Below are 26,800 nucleotides of genomic sequence, written 5' to 3'. Positions count from 1 at the left end.
TACAATTTTCCCCAAACTTGATGAGGAAATGAAATGGGCTACCCCCTCCTCTCCGTCCAATACGATTAATTCCCTGTAAGATGCTTGCTTTTAGACCCCGAGAGAGACACGATAATGGAGGATTTATTTGCTTAGAAAGAAGAGGCTCGTGGAGCAGGGTTGGCTGTTTCATAATGCTTTTCTCTGCACATCAGCAGGCTGTTTGTCACTCTCTCTCTCCATCACTACTCTGCTTTCTGGCCAGGCCATCGTTCTTAACTCGCTGCCTTTGGTGTCCACACAGGACAGAACACATTGCACACAGGCTTCTTTGTATCGTAAACTGGTGAGACGGAGCATGTGTGGTTTGAGGTGCCAAACAATACCTCAACCTGCTGGAAGTGCAAGCGTGCATCTCTCAGTCGATCCCCTCAGGCCCTCTCTGTGGTGTGATAAGGCCAGCTTAGGGACACATTAGGGGAGGCAGGGCGTTAAGATCAAATGGGATTGTGGAGGATTTCCTGGAACACAGGGCTGTGGCTTTGGTGCTGGGAATCTCCTTAATTGACCCCCCCGGAGAGGAAGCAAGGCACAGTACAATATTCATCACTACTGTTCACACAGCAGACCACAGCGTGCAGCACCACACCTCCGGACAGAACGAAACTGAATATGAACACTGGTCTTCCTTGTCAGAGTCCGGTTTAGGGACAAGTCGAGCTGGTTTGGGATGTCACAGGATGCCGTGTCACATAATACTACCTATAATACCACCAACTGTACTGGGAACACAGCCTACCACCACCCAGTCCCAGCTTTGACTGTGGATGGGGGCAGCGTTGTATATGACTAGGGCTGTTTTGTAAATAACACTGAGGTATTTATTTGTGCTGCGTCGCAACTCCAGTAAACAGTGGACAGCACCAGTTTAGATTTGGATTGGACCACTTCCCAGGAGCCATCAGAAGTGAAGGAGTGTGGGGGTTAAAGTGAGGCGAGAGACGCGCACTGAGGAAGGAAGTGAGCAAATTCTGTGTGATTGATAAAGGCCTGTGACCCTTTCACACACAGTGTGCAACATGCAGATGTGCACTCCCTCTTCCTCACACACACACACACACGTGTGTATACACATAGGCAGCGACACACAGAAACTCTGTAATTGAATATCGTGCAGAGAGCAAACATTCTCTTGTAAACATATCATCTGTCACCTCTATAGCTTAATCCATATCCTTGTATGCCAAATGGAGACACACACACACACACACAGACACACACACACACACACCCCAGCAGCCTGTCAAACAAACAAATGAGGCCGGGGTCCCTGTGAAAGTCATCACCATGACCATCACAGCTTCATCATCACGTTAGCCTGCTCCATTACACAGCAATACGATCTGGCCTGAAATCAATTAGCTGACCATGCTAGCACCGTGAAGTGTACACTCCCCAATCTTTGTTTCGGTGTGATGGAAAAAACAATGTCCTTCGCCCAGAAGGGAGTTTTAGTTGTGCGGGTGCCACGTCTCTGAGCAGAGGAGAGATGCTCTTCACCGGTTTTTGGAAAATGATGATGCTGGCTCTGGCTGTTTGTTTATCTGAGTTATAGTTTTTGCGAAATGTGTTTCAAATATTTCAGTTTAACAAATGGATTGTATTCCTAATTCTGATGTGTCCCCAAGCATGATATCATATCATCAACAGACAATAATCAAAAGCAGATATTAGGTAACGATTTAGATTTTAATGTGCAACCTTAAAGTAGATTCTAGATTAACAAAGCAGATGTAACTGAAATATTTGATATGAGTAAATATTACTTTTACGAAACTTCTCTCAGTAGAGTTGGCAGACAGGAGGCCAGGGCGCTGACCATTCTTCATTACTTCCTTTCACTTCTTGTATTCATCAGGCTGAAGACACAGAGGAGCAGCAGGATCACACGCTGGCCAGTCCAATTTGCTGGTTCAGAAAAACGCAGATGATCAGATTTGTTTGGAACAAAATCAGTTCATTTCAAGGCCATTACAGCCATGCAGGTGAAAGCTGTCTGGACTGTGCTGATGTCAGGGTGAACACAGAAGTCATTTGTCAGCAAACACACCCTCTCAGGGATCTGCTTAGTGTTAAATATATGGGTTCCCTCTAATCAGTGACCCCTTCAGCACATTATTAATACCCTCTGGAAGGCAACAACCGGGCCAGGGAGAGGTCTTTTCCTACTCCACTGTAATTTATTTTACACCTCCACGCCCTCTTTTCCTGCGACACTCATTACTGCATATGTAGAGCTGCCAAACTCTGCCACAGTGACCAGCTGCCTGCAGATGGGTTCAAAGCTTTATGGGCTGAAATGGTTAAGAAGAACCAGCATTGGTTCACTTTGTGTGTGCCATTGTCAAAACAGGCATGTTGTTACAGTAACTTCCCAAACCAAAGTCAGCTGTTTTCTATCAGCATATTGAATTTCCTCCCCTGCTACTCTTTGCACTCAGTCTGAATGAGTGATGGTCTTTCCTACTTACACCAAACGTTATGTGAGATATGACTGTTAATGAAATCATTTCCCCTACATTGACTATACTCTCAGGTTCTCAGTCACTTCATTTCCCTTTACATGTGCTGGATATATCTAACTGAGCACTGGGTTAGGGCAGGCATATGGCACAGTCTCACTCTATGACAATATATTCTGTAATGAAAGACATCTATAGAGCACATACAATATGTTTAACAGAGCCTTTAGATTGCCACACTCTCTCTTATTCTTTATACATTTGAGTATTTGAGCATTCCATACCAATCAATGGGCATTGATGTGCTGCTTTCCATCTACCAGGGATTTGATCCGAAACGAGTTGAAAAGCTTTAGTGAGGTCCAGCACTGATGTTGGGCGATAAGGCCCGGCTCATTGTCGACTTTTTACCTTGTCCACAAAGGGTTTGGATGGTTGTGAAGGTCAGGCAAGTTCTACCAGTTCTTTATGGATCTGTTAAGCAAGACTACCATCTAAAGTCATCATTACTGCTGCAGGATTAACAATGTAGTCAACTGGATTTAAGTTACCTAACCCATGAAATAACAAACAGCCTCTGCCCAAAGTGTGTAGAAAGGCGAGTTACCCCCTTCAAAGCCAATATAGAGATAACCCTGATGACATATGACATCATTATGGAAGCGCTCCTTTAGTAAATATATAGGACTTGGAAAGGGTAGAGCAACTATCATTGTTTTTTAATTTTTTTTAGGTCTTGTATCATCTCAGCTTCTGATAAGTGATAGCACTCACACACACCCACAAACACACACACACCATAGTTTGCTGTTCAAGTGTTGAGCCTAATAGTGAGCAAAGCACTGGCACTGTCTACTTTGACTTGGCTGGAATAAGCTTGGTGCGCAGTGAGAGTGCATGTGTGTGTCTGTCTGCGCTGGGCTAGTCTGCAGACTCATCTGCAATTAACTGTGCACAGGTTAATGCGTCTTCATATCTGAATGCCATATGGTTCGGTGTGTGAGTGTGTGTGTGTGGGGGGTAGTGAGTAAAGTGCCTTGAGGCAGACCCTGGTATTGATGGGGATTACTAACACTTAGCTGACACCACCGAGACTGCAAAGGGAGTAAATGATTTAGAAGCAGTGGCCTTAATGTAATGAAAGAAAGGCCATAGCTGTCAGGAACACACACGCACACACACACACACCTACCTATGGGTGCTAATCCTGTGAGCTTACATCTCCATTAACACTAACCCCGCACCACAAACCTACTCCGCAAGATAGCTAGCACTCTCAGTGTTTCCCTCAGGATATCAGAGTCACTCTCTTTCGCTCTCTGTCTCTCTGACACACACATACAGACACACACCGCCTGGAGGGATGTCAGTATGGGTTCACAGTATAGTCACAGATGTGTATCTGTGTGTGTAAGTGTGTTTGTGTGTGTGTGTGTGTCTGTGTCAGAGTGAAAGTCTATTAAAAGTGTGTTTTTGTGAAGTTATCTCTATAACGACAATGGTTTCATTGTACATGTATATGAATGAATGTACCCTGCCTTAGCAACATGCTGAATTATACGTACATGGGCTGATGAGAGATAACACCGACCTCTCAGGGCCATTCGAGTCCGAGATGAGGAAGGCTGCATGCCATTTCAAAATAGTTCAATTCAGGTCTTTAGAAATATTGCGTTCAACTCAAACTAATTTAAATAAGCCCATGTTTATTTTCTAAAATAAATTGTAAAGCTTAGAAACATGTCAAAAACATTTTATTCCTTATAAAAGCTGATGGAAAATCATTTTAATAAAGTATTTCTTGCAGCCATGTTTGCTTGGTACCATTGCCAGCATTTCACCCCCAACTGGCTCAATAGGGTGAAACAGGAGGATTTGGATCATGCCGTCCTCTCGCTTCTTACAATCCCGGTGTGGGGCGAGAGCAAAACACTTCTTGCAACAGAAACATTTTTGTTTGTGAACATAATCCAGCAGTAACTGAATTTTCTCGAAGCAAAGTAGAAGAGGATTTAGCTGCCTGTCGTTAATAGGAAACATCCTCCAAAGTTATGTGTCTGTCAGGCGGGCAGCACAGTGACATTTACAAAGTGTTAAGATAATGTATTTATCAAGTGCTCTGGATGTGGAGGTAACGTTGACATTAATTTCAGCCGGCAACAGTTACTTTGGTGTTTCTATCAAAAGTTGGTGTTAGCAATGACTGTATTTCCCTCTAGATGTTCACCAAAGTAATATCCTGGTTGATGTTAAGCAACAACGTGGTTGTTTGTGTGTTTCGTCTTAAACTAAACCCAGACACTGAGCAGCCTGGATGACTCAGTACTCTGCAGTCAACCGCTATAGCCTGAAAATAAATTGGAAACATAAAACACAAAAACCAACTCTGGATTATCTCCTGAAATAATCCAGAGTGAGAACTGAAATGTCCGAGCCAGTTGCTGCGAACATTCTTCTAGGTTCCTCCAGTCAAACCCCTAGTATAAACTCTGGGATGACAAAGTGAGCCCATGTGAGAGCACAGCAGGAGAATGTCTGGACGATTCACCACCAATGAGTGTGCGCGTTTCCAACACTCGACGGAAAACTTAGAAAAGGTATTTTAATATCTCAGGCTGAAAAATAGAAGCCAAACAAGTATGAAGGCACAGATAAGGAGCTCAACTTGGAAACACACTGATATTCAAGAGCTTCTGGAGATACGCTCTGACGTTGCAAGTGTTGATGTGCTGTAAACAAAAACATGTGATCTCCGCAGTCGATTTTATACTTTACGTCCTGTCTCCTGCCTGTTGCAACACCCCTCATCTGAATGCTCGGGGGATTTTTCTGTTGCTGTGAACGTGTCTGACCAATTTATGGAGGTCGTGTCAGAAACTAGACTGAAATGTGTTTCCGTGACTAGATTTCAGTGTAGTTCCCACCTGATCTACTGCACTGCCTGATTTATGACCTGTTTGTTGGTAACAGACTGTGCCTCATTTCCTAGTAACACCGCTCAAGTATATTCTCACACACACGCACCATTACATATTATACAGCACCCATAATAAAGGCATTTGTCCGATCCGCCCCCTCGCACTAAAACCTAATTGAATTAGAACTAACCAGGCATCAGCATCTTAACTGCACAGGTAACTGAGAAACAGTGGCATGTGGCGTCAACACATTATTCCTTTACCTTACTCTGTGTGTGTGTGTGTGTGTGTGTGTGTGTGTGTGTGTGTGTGTGTGTGTGTGTGTGTGTGTGTGTGTGTGTGTGTGTGTGTGTGTGTGTGTGTGTGTGTGTGTGTGTGTGTGTGTGTGTGTGTGTGTGTGTGTGTGTGTGTGTGTGTGTGTGTGCAGCGTTCTGGTGAGGGGGGGGTGCAGCAGGCGGAGGGAGCATGTCATGTGTCTTGTACATATCTGACTCCGTGTTTTCATCCTGAGATGTTTGTTTTCTTTTGGGGCTTTTTCCCTGAATCTTCTTGAAGTTTGCTCTCTGGAGAAAGTCAGGAGATTCAGCGCATTTCTGAAAACTCTGTTAACCACACAGACTTATTGTAAATTGTTCATTTCTAATTTATAACTGCCTCCCTTTTGTTAGTTAATCATTTGCATTTGTAAGTATTCTTGAAAGCTAATGCAAGGGCTTGACCTGTTCAGGGTAAAAATAGAGCAATACCGGAATGGACGCTTTATCTCCCCTTACATCTGATCCCAGAGCAGTCACTCTACCTAATGATCTGATGTTTGTATTAATTTAGTAATTTACTGCCCACGTGAGTCATCCAAGCCAGTGTTTGTTAAAGACAACACTTCAAAATGTATTTCAATCTGCTGACAATGTGTCATCGGTGCGGTTGGACATGAAGTCATAACCTATTAATCAATCAATCACAATTTTTTTGTATAGTATAGACCATATTCACAAATCAGACCTTGTCTCAGAGGGCTCAACATGCCATGGCAGGTGATATGGTAACACTGGATGTTCACATGGATAACTAGAATCCTGACCTCGAGGTGCCATACCAAGTGTGTGCCAAGAAATCTGAAAGGAAATACGCTGGTAAACTTCTCAGCAAACTTGCAAGTCATTAATAGACTTCCCGTTAATGGTATTTTCTTTTTGTTTCCCGCATTAAACAGAGGCTTTGTTTTAATGGTCAAATTGAATGTCCACAGTATTAAAGTTAAGCACTGAATGTGTGTTAGAGAAGCGATTGTGATGTGCACATGTGATGTCATGTCCAACTGTGCCATCCTAAGCCGCTGCTGTAAAGGTATACACACACACAGATACAGACACACACACACACAAACACACATCCTGCTGCAGTGTGATTAAATCTTTAAGGAAAGTAGCGCTGGCTGGAGGGATAAGTAGGGCCAGTACGTGGGGGCTAACAGCTGGGTGGAGAGTGGCTTTTAATCCAGCTGGGTTTTAACATGATGGAGGGAAAACAACAATCCAGGGTGTATTTTGAATCCTCCTCCTCCTCCTCCTCACAACTATTCATGCTCACATTTCCAAAGGTTTACAGACAGACAGAGTCAAAGAATCAAAGGAGAAATCAGTGAACTCGAGTGGCTGCCTGGGAGAGATCCATTAAATTCCTCTCACACGATACAGTGGGTCAACAGGGTTATTTGAAGGCAGTAACTTTTAACCATTTCACAAGTGGGATAGGACACTCGTTCCATTTCTGAATTATTTCTTCTACTGTTGTCATTATTCATGTTATACATACACATGCTGCAAAGTGGAGGCAGCAGCTTTTCTCTGTCTGGATGCAGTTTGCTTTCAGGCACAGTTTTGAGTGCAGGTCATCCTCCACTCAGATGCATTTAGAGCCCAGGAAACAGAATAGATGTACATAGCACACAGCATGGAGCCGATGTGTAGCATACACACATCCGTTAAGCTAAGGAGCAAGAAAAGATGTAGTGGAAAAAGAAAACTTTATTTTTAAAGTAAATACAAAATATGAGTCAAATAATTGAACATGTAGCTGATTAAGCCTCTTTAAATTCCTCACAGAAAATAGAGGAACAAAAGGAAACAAAGAGGGCGTTTTGGACTAGAATGAACTATAAGGTTTCAAGACACTGACCTTATTTGTTGAACTGCTGAAGCCCCACATTAACTTTAACTAAATTTAAGAATCTATTGTCACATGTGAGAGAACTTTGGATTCTGTCCCTCGTCACTTATATTATAATCATATTTATAAGGAATCTCTTTTTGGCTGGTATGGAAAGGAGGGTTGATTTCAGTGGCCTAGAACTTTCTCATTGAGCATATGGGCATGAGAAATAATGAATTCAATTTCTCTGTCATCAATTGGAAAATTAATTGTATCTCAGCAGACTGAACTCCGGTTACTGTACCAGACGGCCTACAAGCCGATATGGGTGAGTCATTGATAAACTAATATGAGCTTGGCTAATCCAATCTGACAGTTCTAGGTATTGTATTACTTTTTATAGTTTTAGAAGCTCTACATATAAACAAAGGTCAAAAATGTCCAGAGCCAGAATATAAACAGACAAACTAACTATGCAAATACTTTTTTTAAGTTAAAAAACAGATTTTTAAACTACCAAACACCGCCAACAACTATCAGCAACCGGTAGTTTTAGTCGAAAGCAATCAGTATCGGCCCTCAAATACCCATATTGGTCCAAGCCTGGTCTGATAAACGTAAAGCTCTTTCTAACCTTCTGCCAAGCTCTTATCATCCAGAAAAGCCACGGCAGTCAGAACCTTTGATCTGCATGGCTTGCTGGCTATCAGGGAGCAGACTACTGTGTGTGTGCACGTGTGTTTGTGTGTCTGTGTGTGTGTGTGTGTACCCCGAGGCCTGGCCAGTCTCCGCTCCGCTGCAGGCCAGTGACAGGTGCTAATGCTGGGGCGAGAGGCTGCACGGGCCTCCATGCGCCCTACTGTGATAACACCGACTGGCCTCCCAAAGCATACAATCACTCACACACACAATGGCTTAGCTTCCTGATAACTTTGCTGCACTTCAGAAGCAGTCTGTATGTGTGTGTTGGATTGATTTTTCAAAGGACTCTTCTTTAGTGCCAGCAGGCCTTTTATCAAAGCTGGCCATGAGAGCCTGTGTGTGTGTGTGTGTGTGTGTGTGTGTGTGTGTGTGTGTGTGTGTGTGTGTGTGTGTGTGTGTGTGTGTGTGTGTGTGTGTGTGTGTGTGTGTGTGTGTGTGTGTGTGTGTGTGTGTGTGTGTGTGTGTGTGTGTGTGTGTGTGTGTGTGTGTGTGTGTGTGATGTTATGTTATTATGTCCTGTTGCTTTAATGCTGGATAACTGGGATGTGTGTGTGTGTACGTGTGTTGGTAGAGAGTGAATTGAATTGTGTAGCGGTAAAGGTCGATCTGGACAAGTAAGCTTAGTGTAATGGAGTGAAGTGTGGCTCATTGCTTATCAAGGTACAACCGACTCAAACCTCCAGCTGACCATTTGGCAGACTTCTGACCTGCCTACACTAAGTCCAGTCTTTCAGTTCACACAGGTCTGAGATAGATATGCAGGATGGATGGATCTAAGCACGTCCTGCCCGGGCTTTCGTGGAATTCACGTCAGTAACCTGATATGAATTTCAATCGTTTACTACATTAAATCTAATTTAGCAAATTGCAACACTGTAAAAAAAATAAAAAATATTGATCAAATACTATAATTCAGTTTATATCTGATTTTGTCATCTGGACAGAAATTGAATACTAGTCTTGTCAAGTTGCCTTTGTATTTACCACTCACCTTCAACATCTATCCATGTTTCCTGCATGTAACCAACACAGAGACACAAACAGAGAGACAGATTGTGCAGGCTGATCTTTCCAGGAAGAGAGGATCTCTCCTGTCCTTTTCCTTTGAAGTCATCCTGTCGTCTCCCTGGGGTTTTACTGACACCCACAAGACAAGTGGGGAAGTGTTCCTGTGCGTGTGCGTATCCACTCTCCTGTGCCAAACCTTAGATGAAGGAAGCTCTGTGGCATCGAATAAGGCGATTCATGAAGTCTACAGTTGCAGTCTATATTCAAATTTCAAGTTTATTTTAGGAGAACAGCATAGTTTCATTGTATTTATGGCTGTTTATCACTATAGTAGTTTTATCAATCATATGAGATCAATTGACCGGTTTGTTGCAGAAGTAGGAAACACAAGACACAGCACAACTCGGCCATCAGAGTCAGCTCCAGCTCTGGAGGTTAGAAGACTAGCTCAAAGCTAATTTGTACATATTGAAAAACTGATGTCCCTACTCTGATTAACTACAACTTCACGCCAAATCCAGAATGCTCTGCAGGGGGTAGAGAATTAACATTTCTGGCTCCTCCCCAACTAGTGATGTCACGACATGTGTTTTCTATCATTATTCAAAGGCAACACAAGTTGTATGTCACTGACTGGGGTGTGGCCAGAAGTACAACATGCTTGGAAGTTACAAGCCATGAAAGAGAAACGCACCAGCAGTGGAACTCTCTGCCGTTTGTCACTGATTCTCTCGTTAGCAGACATGTCGGAGTTGCTGAGAGTGATATTTTTTATATTGCAGCGAGGTGGACCAGCAGTTGCCTCTGTACTGGATACACTCACTCGATATTTCACTGTTCCTTTTTAGATTCTGATTTTTAAGATTTGAATTCACCACCCCCGAGCAGCTTTTCCCACCAGTGAACAGTGTCGTCAAACTGGTATCATGATGGCTGTGTGCTTGTCTGGCGCGGCCGTTTCCTGTGTGCGCCACTGTCTGTCACATATTTCCTGGGTGTTAACGAGGGGAGAGATGCTGATACGCAGAACTGAAGCGATGCCGCTGATAAGCTCCAATCAAGGCCGTGAGGTCATGTGTTTGTATTGTTGCTCTCCGGCGTTTCCGAGTCACAGGAGCACTTCACTAACACCACGGCTGAATCCTCCTTTTCTGCCTTTATCACCTCCTAGTGCTCGCAGGCCCAGTGGCTGAGTCGAATGAACACACTAATAGAATAAACCAGTTGTTTGACTGTGTGCGTGCCTGCCTGACCAGCTTATCACACACAAACCCAGAGAGGGAGAGGGAGAGAGACAGGTTGCAGACTCCCTGGCTCCACAGCACAAGATCTCTCTGATTGTAGAAATTATGGCAGACAGAAAGGAGAGGAGATTAAGACACAGTGTAGGTCTGTGTGGATTTGCTTTGACAGGCATGAAGATTGTGTTGTGCTTACAGCTGTTTGTGTGTAGTAAATTAATTTATGCTGTGCAGGGGGAGAAATGTTTGTGTCTAAGAATCCTACTTTAAAATGACCACTACCAATACTTACCAAGGGCCAGATTGTTTTGAAAGTCAATTCAGTTAAACCCGCTTTTCTGTAAAAAGATATAGAAAAAGTTCTGACAGTTACTACAGACATGACAGTTCAGCAGCAACTGACTCACATTGGAGTATATCTTGCTAATGTACCTAACATTATCTTCAAATGCTCATGCTCGATGGCACATTGTGCACATTTCTATTTGTCCTCTGTGTTTGACACATCGTCTTGATGATAGTCATATCATTTCCCAATCATAGGCACACACTTTCCAAGCAATGTTTTCAAAGTGTTGAAGGATGATAAATGGGCTCCACACCCCTGCAGCCCTCAGAGAATAACACACACTGCTGATAGATGGATGATTCATCCACTAAGTCAAACATTTTGGGATCAGACCCAGTCCTGATCTTGCCGACCAGCTCAGGACATCACTAGATTGTATCGATGCACAACTTGCACAGCTGTTACAGTTGCATTCCTTGTGGTAAACAAATATTAACCCTCTGTGTGTGGATGTGTGTGTCCGTTCGCAGGACCCTTTGATGGACGTGGTGTGACCCTGCTGGAGGTGTGTGGTAGCTGGCCGGAGAGCTTTGGCGTGCCGCGGCACCACATCGGCTCGGCGGACGCCAGCGACGAAGGCCTGCGGGAGAGACTGGCGGATGCCATGTCTGAGTCGCCCTCCAGGGAGATCGTGGGATCGGCGACAGGTCAGTGGAGTAAGGACAACGCACAATTACACTCACTCTCTCGTGCACACACACGCATGTAGACTTTCAAAGATTGAAGCCGCCTTCAGACCCTCACTGATACCCGGAGATGCTCCACAGTTTCTCTGTGGACTTTCTCCGCCTGGCCCCCAAGTATGAAGTCTGCAGAAAGTCCAGAGAATCAGATGTGAGGGCACAGCAGGGGAATTATCATGAGCAACATAAAAAAGAAAAAGAAAACAACTATCTCTGGATAAAAAACAGTGCCACACAGGTAGAAGACAACGACTAAGATGTCAACAGAGATTGTGGTGATTAGAGTTCCTCCACGGGTTTTGTCCGAAAACTACTTTAGACACGTGTTCACAAGCATACAAGTCATTTAGTTTCATTCTCTGTTCATAAATTCTGGGGGAAAATCTCACACAGATTACAACTTTACATCAGTTACTCAATGAGGTCCTACAACCCAGAGGAAATACTGATGATTCTGCCACAGTGACCTTGTTTCAACTATTGATAAAGAAAAGATACTGTCATTTAAATCTGAGAAGTAAGAGTCCACCGCTTTCAAAGCTCTTCACACTCTCAGTTCAACACCTGTCACCTGTTACTTTACCATCATGGATCACTGATCATACTTACCAAGCGACCAACTTACATACTATGGTAAAAACTGTTCACTTTACATAAATGTATTTAGCAATCAATAAGAAGAATTGTTTTCAGTAAGGCTATTTATTGTTTTCACACCAAGTCCATGAGATCCCAAAAGCGGCGCACACACACACCTTGCTTTACTTTAAGGCTTCCTGCGTGCACGTGTACGTGCGTGTGTGCACGTACGTGCGAGCATACGTGTGTGTGTGTGTGTGCACGTACGTGCGAGCATACGTGTGTGTGTGTGTGTGTGTGTGCACGTACGTGCGAGCATACGTGTGTGTCTGTGTGTGTGTGTGTGTGTGTGTGTGTGTGTGTGTGCAGCAGACATGCCGTTGGCCCTGACAGTCCAAATGGTTAACTCATTTAGGAAGCGCCAGTGCCCCCCACCCCACCCCCCCAACCCCTCTCCACCCCCCTTAAGTGAACAAGAGTTCCTTTGATTTAAATGTGTATGGGGGGATGGGCTAGGGGTGGGGGGGTATTGGGGTAGGGGAGTGGGGAGCTCACAAGGCCCTAATGGATTTAGCATCGACTATCACCCACCCCAACCATCCCCAGCCATATCCAGCCTCGAAGCCCCCCCCCCCCCCACCTCCCCCTCTCCCCCCATCTTCTCCGTTAGGACTTAACCTCATTTGTAGAGCTCTCTCTCTTTCTTCTCATCACTCTCTCCACCCCCCCACCCCGTGTTTCTTCATTAGATTAGATGTTGGAGTCACCCGGACACTAGCAGTCAGTCTGCTCTTGTTCTTCTTCTTCCCTCCATCGCCTCGCATCTCGACTCCCATCGCCCCCCCTCCCCCCGCCCCTTTAATGCAACACAAAATTCATTACTGATCATATTACATCAAAATACACCCATGATACATGTGTACAAACACACTCTCTCTCTCTCTCTCTCTCTCTCTCTCTCTCTCTCTCTCTCTCTCTCTCTCTCTCTCTCTCTCTCTCTCTCTCTCTCTCTCTCTCTCTCTCTCTCTCTCTCTCTCTCTCTCTCTCTCTCTCTCTCTCTCTCTCTCTCTCTCTCTCCTCCTTCGCCTTGAGCTGTGCTGAAGACATCATCCACAGGGAATGTGATGGACTTGCTGGTTCCTCCATTCATTCATACAGACAGAGAGGCTTCAGTCTCTGTAGGCTAATCTATTAGCACAGCACTTCTGCAGCGTAACATAAAGGAAATGTTGCTGTCGGCTGAAAGGAGGAGAGTGACATGGATGGTCAGGAGCTGGCATGTTATGAGAAAATGGTTCTCTCAGTGTTGTCCATCTTAGTTACAGTGGATGGGCACAGTTCGATACAGCTTTCAATGGAACTAATTTTCAATTTCCATTAGTTTCTATGAAACAATTGACAGTATATTTAATTAATTATTGACCATAACAAGCTCTCGTGTTCTAGAACGATGTTTGTTGCATTTTTTTATATTTTTATAAATTTATTGTTTTATTATCACCTTGTTTATTTTAGGATGGAGGCAGAAATATGCTTTTTGCAATTTGTGAGAAGCAACTTGTTTAATGTGCTCTGAAGTGTATTTTGATAAGATTCCACACTGATGGATATGAGCATCATCCATTATTCTCTAAACACAATGTTAGGGACTGCAGTTCCAAAACAAAACAAAAAATTTAAAAATCTTTGCCTTATTTTTATTTATTATTATTATCTAATAGAAATGTTTATGAACCAAAATCTTTAAACTAAAGAAATTCTAAATATTTCATATCAAAACTGCTTTTCAAAAAAATTCCATTTCACTAAATAATCACTTAACGTGATGATGTACAATAAGCCACACAGATTAAACTGAAGTGTCTTAGCAAACGTAAGGGGAAATGAACAGTTCATTAAATAATATATAATGGAGTAAAATATTAAATACATTATAAACATCTACTATTAAAAAATACTATTTAGTATACACACATAGCAATGTAGTAGGTTAAAAGTGCTGGATAAAAAATGATTGGAATAAAAAATTACCACAAAAATTGTCTATTTTAAAGCTTTTCTTTTAGCATTAATTCAGAGATTGTGACTTAAGTGGACTCACAGGACTTACATAAGTCATTTTTATAAACTTTTTTTAGTGAATACTATATTTATCAAACTAATTGAAGGCCAAGTTAAACCTATTTGTGAAATTTTTCAGTTTTAAAATGAAAAGCTCGCAGTCATCACAGGCTGAATGGATCCACCTCGGAACAGGCAGGAGCTGATTGGAGAAAATGAGTTGGTCGGAAAGTGAGCCGAACAAATCCAACAGGGTCTCATGTGTCTATTGGCTGTCTGCAGCTCAAAACTCTTCAGCAGTCGGATTCATCTAAATAGTCCAAGATGAAATCTAAACGCACCATAATAAGAATTCATGCTTGATAAAACTCTTACCAAATCGTAGCCGTGTCTAGACGACAGCCCCATCCGTCTTCAGACCCCAGACCTCAAGCTATAGATGAATAAACGTGGACCACAAGGCATCTCATTCAGTTTTTTTTCTTCCATTATGATACTTCTACACAGGCATCGCAAATAATGTAAAAAAAACGTTTCCTTGGCCCTGACTCCGAAGATCTGATTTCCTCCGGCTTTCAGTCGGAACAAGGCAGCAGTTGACATGTCAGCCCATCCACATATGATCCACACATGATCCACTCCCCTCTGGGTTCAAGTGAGAGACGGAGACTTTTGAGTTGTAACATTCAATTAATTATTTTTAGTGGCTGGGATTTCCATGTTAATATATGTGCACTTACAGTGTTTCCGTTGTGTTTTGAGTTGGTCCGTGTGTGTGTGTGTGTGCGTGTGCGTGTCTGTGTGTCTGTGTGTGTGTGTGTGTGTGTTGGTCTTGGCGTGAGACTTAGATGGGCAGAGGCAGATGGTATCTTGCTCAGTGGCTCCATTTGCCAGGAGCTGTGGCCCCAGCGCTTAGACACGCACAGTACAGTGGAGCTGTTAAAATAGACCTTGAACCAGATCACAAGCATACACACACACACACACACACACACACACACACACACACACACACACACACACACACACACACACACACACACACACACTTCACCTATACACAAATTCACTTCATCCATTTCTCTGCCATATTGCAGCAGACTGGGGGTTTGCGGAGGTCAGCACTCAGGCAAACAGATGATCTCACAAGAAACTGCAGGATTTTTCGTCTTCATGTTAGAAAACACAGTCATGCACAGCAACCTTAAAATAGTAGTATAATTTTGGAAACAGCGTGAAGAACAGTAACACAAATGACTGTGAGAGGGAAGCTCCTCCCACCTGCCCCCCAACATGCCACAGTTTGTTTCCATGAAGCCGTTGAGTTAAACTTTCATATTCAGTTACTTTTAGCTGAGTTTATTTCATTACTTGTAATTTCCTCCCGTTGTTATAATTTTGTCTATCTACAAAAACAATTTCACAAGTGATAATTTGGCCAAAAAATTCACACAACACAAATTGAACACCCAACGAGACGGATTTCCCTCGCTGTGTGTGTCCTCTCGCACTCAGAGGGTCTCGGAGCTGGAATGCTCGCTGATGTAACAAATCACTGTCTATCTGACATTCTCCTCCAGCTCACACACACAGACACACTCTCTCGCAGATTCACAGGGGAAACAAAGCCTCCAGTCAGGGCAGCGCGGCTCTCACGCTAAGGCCAAGACCCAGCGTCGCCAGCTCCGAGGGCAGGTGACACTCTCAGAGAAAGATGGACGGATGGACAGAGGGAGAGGGGACAGAAGATGAAGGAGAGGAAGGGGGAGAGAGAGGGAGTCACTGACGACTAAAACACACTGGGGCTGAAATTAGATTTGCCTCCAATGATATAATGTTGCTAACTAGATTTGGCTTATTGGTGCCTGCCTAACATAAATTCCATTGAAGCCATATGGAGAGTGAACCAGCTCTCAGCCCGACCTGGTGTATCTCAGCTGAGAGCGGCTCAGGCTCAGGAACAATGGCACTTTTTATGTGCGTTGCCGTTTACAATACACAATATTTTTAAGTGGTAGGGTATTTTTACTTTGTCTCCATCTTTGGTACTGAATGCTTATTACCATGCTGTCGCGTGTCACGTGTTTCCCGAGGGAAGAAACACCAGACACCTTGTGTTTACAGCACGAAATGTAAACCGTTTCATAACAAGCGGATTCCCTTTGGTGTCATGTTAATCAGCTGTAGTGAACGAGTAAATCGAGATTTGTCTCTAACTTATATTTGTTGTATTTTCACTTTGTACCAATATGTACTCCAGCCACAGTCTGGGCCCACATTTAAACAGTATTTAATAAGTGTAGGTTTAAAATGCTGGACAATAAGATTCAATCAATGTGTGTGTGAAAACATTAAAGCTGCTGATGTATAGTCACCACTGGTATAGACCAGTACTTAGTTCACTGGTCCATACCAGGAAACCACTGGTTATAGGCTTTTAGTGGTTTTAAAATCAGTTTAACTGGGCCATCGAACATTTGTTAATAAATGTAAGTATTGAGAAAACTATTTGATCTATCATAAAACAAAATAAAATGTAGTGTTGTTGAATTTATTTCGGCCTGTCTGTCCTGCATCCGACCTGATGAGCCCTGGAGATTATATGACAGGTACTCGCTCAGTCAGCCTGATGCTGTGTGCTTGCTGCTTTTGCTCCACAGATTCATTTGAAATCCTTACAGGTGAAGCCTCTTCTCTTTTGAGTGGCTTGTCACCATTGCTTGTCAGATGGATGAATCAGACTTTAAAATCCATCAAATCCCACATTTAATTATTTGAATAAAGAAGAAAGACAAATTTAAATAGCTTTTATTTTGTTGCCTTTCAACTCCAGAACACGCTTAGCAGCTAAACATGCATCAGCTCGAATACACTAAAATAAATGTAAAAGTTCTCTAAAGTAATTTCACTGGTGGCCTTTTATTTAACGTATTTTTATTTATTTTTTCAAATCAGTTTCCTAAAATAGATGTTTGTGAGATTTGTTGATCGTAGCTCTGATATTGCATGAAAGTGTAGATAGCCACCTAATAATCTAGATACGACGATCAGTTTGAAACCTTCATCTGCCCTCATATTATAATTCATCTCCATCACTGTGTCTGAAGTCTTCACCAGGACGGGGCTGATATGACTCCACTGCATCTATGACCCTACACATGATACTTACAGCTCATACAGCGAAACTTACACATCTGAGGTTTAGGCTAAATATCCTGTCCTCAAGGGGACAACACTGCTCGGTAGTAATTACTGTTGGTGTGTGTGGGTGCGTGTGTGTGTGTGTTTGCGTGTGTTGGGTTTGGTTGATTGATGAGGTGAGGGTCTGGCGGACCACCCACGCCCACTCTTGTTTGTTGGATCCCAGCTCAAAGAAACTGAGTAATAATAATAACAGTAATAACAGTAATAATAGTGAGACTGTCTGAACAGCACAGAACTCGGCTGGCTCGCTCAACACCCGACTTAAAACAAATATTTAGGGGTTCCTTATCAGCACCGAAAGACTGAGAGCATTTCCCTCTGTGCGTGCAGACATACACATGTGTATGTGTGATTATTAATTCCAGGTATTTCATACACACACATGTTTGTGAAGAATGTGTGTGTGGGGGGGTTTCTTTCTGTTATATTTAACTTTGGTAAGTGCATTGAGATAGAGTATGTTGTGATTAGACTCTATACAATTGAATTGAATATGAATGGGTATGAGTGTGAGGTTGAGGCTCATGTGTACATAATGTTTTTTTGTTCTTTTTAACTATGATTGTAAGCATAATGGTTCATAACCCTAATTGTGAGGACATTTAGCCCTTCTGAGGGTTAAGACTGTCTTAGGTCTATAGTGAGAATTAGGTTCAGGTTCAGGTTGGGGCTGGGGACTGCATTTTTGTCAATGAGTGTCCTCTCAGCTATAGAAAGACAAATGTTTTTGTGTGTGTACTTAATGTACACGCACTTGTGTCAGTGTATGTGTGGTCCTGTATATTTTAGCGATACCATTCACATCTACACATACGTGTAATAGCAGGATATGCATGCAGGGACTATACTTGCATGTTTATGTACAAGTCTTTGTGTATATGCAACCCAAGGTGTGGGTGGAAATGTGATTCAATCAACTAGCTAGCATGTGGTGAATTATACTGCATACTTAAGTAAGTGTGTGTGTGTGTGTGTGTGTGTGTGTGTGTGTGTGTGTGTGTGTGTGTGTGTGTGTGTGTGTGTGTGTGTGTGTGTGTGTGTGTGTGTGTGTGTGTGTGTGTGTGTGTGTGTGTGTGTGTGTGTGTGTAACCATACTACCTTCACATTTTCTTATTATTTATGAGCTTGCAGGCAGATGTCCAAACAGGCATCCTGCCTTAATAATTGCTCATTTGCTGTTGGAGCCTTGACTGTAGGCCTCTGGCTTGGTGACACACTGTATGTATGCTTTGGGAGAGTTCCACTGAACTTCTGATGTTATCACTTCAGAGAAAACATGAGCTCGGTGGCCATATGCTGCTCTCGCTGTGTGTGCAAAATGTATAAAGATGGAGAGAGTTTGAAAAAGGAAATACATGTTGGAGGACTTTCTAGGCACAGATTGGGGGTTTCCTCTCCGACTTAGAACAGCGTGGGTGTATTTGAGAACATATGAGAGCATGTTGCTTTTAGCATTTGGCCTCAAACTGTCTTAAAGAAACAGCACAATGTTACTACTGTCTCGCCCCATTTACTAATCAATATAACACTACAGCATTGCTCTTTATTAGCATGCTGCTTGTCCATTTGAGCCAAGGGTTCATTTTCCATTCTATGAATATGCACTGGATATTACAATAATGCATCAAATGTACTGTTTTATTGTTTTAATGCCACTGGCAACTGCTAAGAGCGTGTAATCTACTGTATGCATCTAACCGGTGTTGGGCTCCTGACTGGAAAAATGCAATACATTACTCATTACTGTTACTCATTTTAACATCACCAGGATTGCTGTATCGTTATTAGTCTCTGTGGGCAGCATTTGGTATTCATAAGCTTGCTTTTTATTGTCCAGATTTGGAGTCTGTCTTGAAAAGATAAATAGCAAAATGTCTCTTCAGTATCTCAATGTGAGTAACCATGACCAGAGATGCAGGGAAAGCCCACGTAGACAAAGTCTAATAGCTTCATTTCTTTATCACAGCATTTGTAGCCTTCATCATTGAAAACCCTATAAACTCACAATTTGAATTTTAGGGGATTTCTAGTGTTAGCACCTATTTCCCAAGGGGCCTCACTGTTCTGTCGTTCTAAATTCAAAACATGTGATGTTGTGGGTTGAACGTCACACTAGATCATTCTGTGTAAGCTGCATACTGCTGTTGTGATACACACATGTGACTAAATGCATGAAAAAGAAACCCACTCCTGTGAACCTTTTCAAATGTGACTACAGGTCCAACTAACAATTTAACTTCAGCCTATGTTCATTGTTCTGAGTTTCGAGTCCATGCACATCAATGATTAATGTCCTGTGTACAGACGGGTAGAGCAAACTGCATTCTTTTCATCACCACATGGGGCTGTCTTCCCGGTTACGCCATAGCCACTTACCAGATTGTTTTTATACATTTTTTAGGGAACACAACTAAAAAGTAGACTTTATGTTGGCAACACCTGTAATTGAAATGAACATTAGTCTACCTATGCCGGAGAAACCAAAGGATAACAGCCTTCCAGCTTTGACTATTGATTTAGACCAGTGTCGACATCACTTTGTCTGAGCCATGTGGTTCTCTGAAAATCAGGCTCACCCTCCAGCTAATAAAAGTCAAAGATTCTTTGTAGTTATAATACAAAAAAACATATTGTGTCCCGAGGTTCTCCAGTACATCAGGGAAGAGTGTGATCACTAACGTTAGTCAGTAAAGGGTTAGCTACAAGGTTCAGCTAAAGTTTAGGACGACTTTAATGGCCAATTACAAAACGTCATTAGAAAATAATTGCTGGAAGAAAATATTCTCCGTGCTTTGACACAACCAGCAGCAGCAGCAGCCTGGACTGTTGACACGAGGCGTGTTGGCTCCAGGTTGTCACTCGACCATCTGCAGCCTCAGCAGAAACCCTGTCCGGCGTTGATGAGTCTGTGTCACTGCAGCCTCAGGTTTATGTTCATGGTTGACAAGAGTGGAACCTGACGTGGTCTCTAGTGTTGTAGATCATCCACCTCGAGGTTGGACGAGTTCACTCAGAGTGACTTTTGTGCTCACCACAGTTTCAAAGTGTGGAGATCTGCGTTACCGTAGACGTTCGGTCAAAGAACTGATGCTCACTGGATGGTTGTTGTTTTTGGGATCCGTTGAGAACTATTGAGACTGTTGAAATAGACCAGAAACAGAGTGAGAGATTGCATATTTCCCCCACTCTTATGTTAGATGTGAACATTAGGTGAAGCTCTTAACTTCATCATTAGCTTGATTTTACACACTGCACTGCTGCCACATAATGGGCTGATTGGATAATTGCTTAAATAAGCAGTATTAGTGTCTCTGGCTTTACGTTGACCTCAAGTTCTTTGCACAAATTTGAAAAATCCACGTACATTGACTAAAATCAACCAAATTGTCATACACCAATCAGCCACAACAATAATGTCGGACACAACACTGACTGAAGGAAAGCTACTCGTACTTTAGGTAAATGCTAATGATCTTTTATATTCATGTTGAGGATATAGTCTGATCACTGACTGGTTTGAACATTGAGTCTACATGGGTGTCCCTCTACAGTAAAGCAGCTGATCTGTGTGCACGAGCTGTCTCATAGCCTGAAGCCATGCAAACAAGCTGCAGACCAAAGGCACAATTTTGTTCTATTATAAAAAAAGAATGAATAATCTCTTTAAGTTTTTGCTATTATATAAATCATTCCATTGAAAACCTCATTAATTGGTCTATTAAGTAAACAGGGAAACTAGACTGCACGCCTGTTCAGACAGCTGTGTGATTTAACGGTTGCACAACCCGTCCTGTATTTGAATTGGCCACATATTCCATTCACACAAAGCCACACTATTATCCTGCCGACTGACTGGATTCTTTGTTATTCAGCCTTGTTTTAGTACACTGATACCTATCATAAGAGCAACAACACACAAGGACAAGTGGAGGGGGCGCGGGTGGCGTACAGTCTTGGAGGTCCTCCCTTTCCAATCAATCAGTACAGACGTCCGCTGGCTTCAGTTCTACACATATACATAGAACCAACCGTCACTCACACCAACCAGAGCAACACGCATGTGAGCCTTGTATATAAACTTGTCTGCAGTGTCAGACTGGACGGCTCTCACGGCTCTCCCACATGAGGAGAAAAACACTGACAGTGGAAATATGAAGAACACTCGAAAGGATAAAGTTTGGGTCCAACCTTAGCTTGGTCGTCTATTGTTGTGTGTAAATTCTCTTGAGAATCTATAATGCATTAGACTTCTGCTTCAAATAGGGCTGAGTATGGTTTAAAATGGATTACCGTAAGAAAAAACACAAAACCAAAGAACAAAAAGCCATAATTATATAGTTGTCAAATGTTAAATGTCTTTATACAAGAACTTACCTGAATTAAATGCAAAACTGGCAAAAAATGTGCATTGGTGTGATGACGTCCCAGTCAGAGAAGCAAACATGACTCTGAATCCAACCACATGTTCAGGTCAGAGGTTCAACACCCAACCCCATTTCCACGTGTCACTTGGGACATTATAATTGTATGGTGTTATTTAATACCACTGATTCATATTCGTATTCTGCTGAGACGGGTTGGGGTTAAGCAATTGTCTTGTTTTGGTTTTAAATAGTCTTGTCAAAGTATTAAACCTATTGCCTGATCACACTGGCATTTTAAACGACAAAAGAAATTAAATCACTGAGATCGATCAACTGAGCAAAAGTTTTTGCATCAGTTCAGCTAATGTGAGTTTTGCCACACAGGGAGGCTGCTGTTAATGTTCAGGGATGTTTCCAAAACACAACATTTCCAATAAGACGTATTAGCTGTTGCTGAATGTAAATAAAGTGTTGGGGGCAAAGGAAGGATTCATCAGTGCTGAAGCTGCAACCAATTCAACCAAGGAACTTAGTACGTTGTTCATCACCACAGCTTCAGTGCCCAGAAGTCTAAGGTGGTGGAGGAATCTCAAGGTTCAGTTTGGTTGATCTGATCATTATGAAGAACGCTTTATTTTCATCAAACCAGCCATTGATAATGGTTTTTTTAATTTATTCCATTTATAGTTTTCCCCTGTATAATCAAGTGCAGCTCCTGACATATCTGACACATGTGTGCATGAGACCTGATCTAGTTTTTAACTCATCACGAGTGCTGATGTAGACGTAGCTCACCCACACGGGCACACTGACACTGGGTTTATATGAACTGGACTGCAGATCCATCATAAGGTCACTGACCTGCTTTGGTCAATCAGCCATTGATTCACAACATGAATTAACAAAAATTAAAATACCGACCAGTGGACGACAAGGAAAAGACATGGCAAGAGTTGAAAGTGTCTGCTGGTTTCCTCAAGTGAACTCAGTGTAATAGATTTCAACACGCCAGTCTGATTCCAAGTCCTTTCAGTCTGTCCGGAGAGCTCGCTGGATGAATAATGAATCAGACAAGCCTACTCAAAATGTGTGTCCAACCATCCTTTGAAGTCTTTTACATTTCAATTGGCATAAATATGGCCAGTCTCTAGCTGACGGCTTTCTCACAGCTTCCGTGTATGTATAGCAGTATGTACATTGTACGTAGCATAACTGTGGCTATGATCTCAATAGCTGGACTAATGTACAGACTGAAGTACTCACGCAACGGACCACACACACACACACACCACTTGGATACTTGACTAACTCAAAACTATTAGTTAATCATTTTGTGAAATGCCCAGAGGGCCATGTTGTCCCCTCGCTTTAACCAAAGAGAGAGAAGAAAGCGAGAGAGAGATCAAATGAGTGCACTCTCTCCCTGAAAGCTACTCAGCAGTGCCGTGACAGACAGAAAGAACAAACGCGGAGAGGAAGAGAGGGGGGAAGAAGACATCAGGGACCAAGTGAAAGAACAGAAAAGGGAATGTGAGGCTGGCTGAGGCCAGAGAGTATGGTGCTGTGGTGCTGAGAGAAGGGATGGTGAGTGAGGAAGCAGAGTGTGGTCATTATAACTGCCCTTCAGACCACCACCCCCCCACTTCTCCTCCAAATCTCTCTCTCTCTCTCTCGCTCTCTCCCTCTCCCTCCACAGTTGAAAGTTTGAGCTTAATGTGCGGCGACAGTGTGAGATGATGAAGAATAATTCCTGTATTCAGAGCTGCCAGTGCTCGCCCCTCCTCCTCTTCATCCTCCTCCTCATCCTCTCTCCAACTCCACTGACAAGTCAGGCCTGGATATCATTGTATCATTTATCCCGGGCCTCGCTTCTGCCACTCTGCCTCGTTTGCCCAGAGGGAAGTGTGAAAAGTGTGCCTGTGTAAGGGTGTGTGTGTTTACATGTGTGAGGATGTCTGTGCGTGAATGAAATTGTGTCTGTGCGTGTTAGTGTCAGTCTGTATTTGTGTGTGTGTGTGTGTGTTGTGTGTGGAGCTCTAGCTGACTGCAAATGGGCTTTTGTGGAGTTTTTGGAGACTGCACTTAACAGCTCGCTCAAGGGAGACACACACAAACACACACGCACACACACACACACAGGGCTGTAAGGGTTCGCAGAAAAGGAGGACAAGCGAAACCAGAGTGAGGGAGAATTAGGGCGAGAAAGAGAAAGAGGGAAATAGTGAGAGTGGCGGGAGGCACTTTTTAAAGCCCCGCTCCCGCTTCTGTTTTGGGTTTGTGAGACAACAAGAGGGCCGGAGACGTACTTTGTGCAGAGCATCAGAAATGGACTCGTGGCCGAGGGCGATCCACTTCAGCCAATCTGCTTCACCACCGGCGGCGGTGGCTGCATGCGGCAAAACACTTGTTGTCTCTGCTGCTTCTCTAACTCCGCCGACTGACTTGAGCAATGAACTCGTCATGAGCTGTGACCCGTCACTCAAACTGCATCCAGGCCATTTCCTCCAAACTGTCACTCCAGCTGATAGTAGTGACTTCCATTGCATGGTACACGAGTGGTTTGGAGTTTGGATGATGTGATGTACAGATATGAAAACATCTGATCTTGAATTAAATGCTTCTGGAACAGAAATACATCATTGCGCTGTTGGATGGAATTACAGTTCCTCACTCGTTAGCCACAAGTCCTTCATCCTTCATTTATTCTCAAATTACATGTTTGTGCCTCGGTAGAACATTAACCAGATGATTTCAAACATGAAAATGATAGAGGAGATCATGTCAGGCTCCAAAAAACATGAGCCGGTTACTCAGGGCTCTCACTCTCTCACACGCAGTTAAAAACAGTTGCGTTTTTATACAGATTTTTGGTCTCAAGCAGACACCAATTACTGTATCCTGGTCACCACGTTTGTCATCACAACGTAAATGTCATTGTGCTTGAGCAGCTTGCATTGTTAGTTATTGAAGTCCAAGATAATTTACCTCTGCAGGTTTTCTTCCGGCTCAATCGTTAACCTTCTGAATGAAGCCTTCGGACCTCAGTGTGCTTTGAGCGTTGTCCTTTTAAAATTGTCAAACAGCATGTTGAACCCCTCTCCCTCACCTTTTGGACATGGTATTTGTTATCTTGCTCTTTACAGTTTTGGCATACTTTGATCACCATGACAGTCTTATAGCGGAGAGTGTCCAATCGTCCACCCTGGTCCCATTTTGTGCGATATAGCACTTTACCCAAAAGACACCTTTTAAAAACAGCTATAAATACTATCAGGTCAAAATCATGTTTACACACAATCCATTTTAATACTAGGTGTGAATTGATTAAATATAAAAAACCTGATCATCATACAAACCATAATGAAAATCTCTGAAACCAAACAGTGTTTTGTGATTGTGCTGTGTTACCTATGATTCAGATCAAGTTCAAATATCACAGCTCTGTGATAATTTCTATCTGTTGAGAAACTAGTGTTCGTTACAGAAGGCTGCTTTCTGTCTAACTTACGCCATGAAATATTATGTTTTTTCACTCTTAGCAACAGGAAACTCAAACACTCCAGTAATGAAACGCTCCAATTAAGCAATTTTTAAGGGAAAATACATTTTCATAAGGTGGTTTAGTTAATTAGTGTTACAATGACTATCTAATCCAACAAATTGTGACATCCATCATATCAGAGATGGACTGCACATATCGCTCCATGAGATAGATGCAAACTACACAGACAGTCTGCATTCACACATGCGTCAGTCACACCTCTAACAGATAATGTGTTTTGGAGTGCACACACTCAGCACACGTGTATACACACATTCTGCTCACACCCTGTCACACTGACTCGTATGTATATTTTGCGCACACAGTCTCTCCTGACATGACCCTGCATTCAGGTGTGTGTATCAATAAAATATGGTGGCATGAATAAGTGATAGGAAACATAGTGGAGATGAGCCAGGCCAGCTTTCCACAGCTCTGGAACTTCCTGTCAACAGAATGTCCTATCACAGACCCATCTGCGTGCATGAATATATACACACACACAAATCAGCCACAACATTTAACCCATTGCCGGTTTTATTGTTGTGGCTGATTGCGTGCACAAAAGTCCTTCTGAGGAAGAGAGTAAGATAGGAAATAGAACCGAGGATCCAAGTTCTGAAATGATAGAATTATTTAAGAGAAAATAAGCTCAAGACCTTCCAACCTCCCGCTGTGTTGTGCATGTGTGAAAAGCAACTCTGGTTAAACCCCAATTCTCCGGCTTATGCTAACCATCCTCGGCCCAAACAAGCAACAAACAAACATCATAGTTATGTTTTAAAGCCAAAAGGCAATAAACTGAAGTGTTTTGGGGGCCAAAGGTTCAGCTACTAAAAGCAGCTCAGCAGCTGAAGTGTCCTTGAACCCTATATATTTCTACATAGAAACATTGTGTGAATGGGTTAATGTGATTGTGTTGTTTGAATGGATGTTAAGAGAAACATGCAACAACAACACTGTCCATTTAGCGTGTGGCTTCTACATAATCACAAAGTTTGCTTATTAGTTCGACCTCACAGAACTGCTGCTGCTATCAAACAAAGACCACAATCTGAGGAAGAAGAGTTAAGTATCCTTGTTTACAGTTGAACAGTTGCCATCACCACCACCACCTCAATCATCTTTATTTCCTTTTCACATCAGAACAGAGCAGAATCACTATTTTGGATCATTTCAGCTGCCTGCACAATTAACATTACATTTTCAATACAAGCATTAGCCAAAACCTCCTAGAGTGTGTGCGTAAGTGAGTAAATATAACTGTCTGACATCTGTGCAGCCCATTCTCAAACCCTCAGATCCGGATGAGACACCAACTCCACTGATAAATATTCCCAAATCATTCAGTTCCTCTAATTGCAACAGCTCAGCAATGATCATTAGCCAGGGCTCTTATTTATGTGATGTAGGATGAGAGCGCTTTTACACATGAGCACATTTTACAGCCTGCTTCCCTCTCAGGCTGTTTATTACAGTCATATCTTCTTCCTGGAAG

General features: G+C 42.7%; 1 protein-coding gene across 2 annotated transcripts in view; it reads left to right on the top strand.

The window, feature by feature from the left end:
• The window catches only part of bcas3 (BCAS3 microtubule associated cell migration factor), a 312,845-nt gene that overhangs the window by 274,724 nt on the left and 11,321 nt on the right, over window positions 1-26,800 (top strand). Inside the window, exon 23 of one of the 2 annotated variants that reach the window (XM_061072808.1) lies at window positions 11,341-11,517. In XM_061072808.1, the coding sequence (XP_060928791.1) occupies window positions 11,341-11,517 (177 nt within the window). Of the gene's footprint in view, window positions 1-11,340; window positions 11,527-26,800 lie in introns of both variants that reach the window. The other variant, XM_061072807.1, reaches the window with a different exon arrangement.

Source organism: Limanda limanda, chromosome 6 (assembly GCF_963576545.1).
Source record: "Limanda limanda chromosome 6, fLimLim1.1, whole genome shotgun sequence".
Taxonomy (NCBI): domain Eukaryota; kingdom Metazoa; phylum Chordata; class Actinopteri; order Pleuronectiformes; family Pleuronectidae; genus Limanda; species Limanda limanda.
This window is presented reverse-complemented; position numbering and strand designations above follow the sequence as displayed.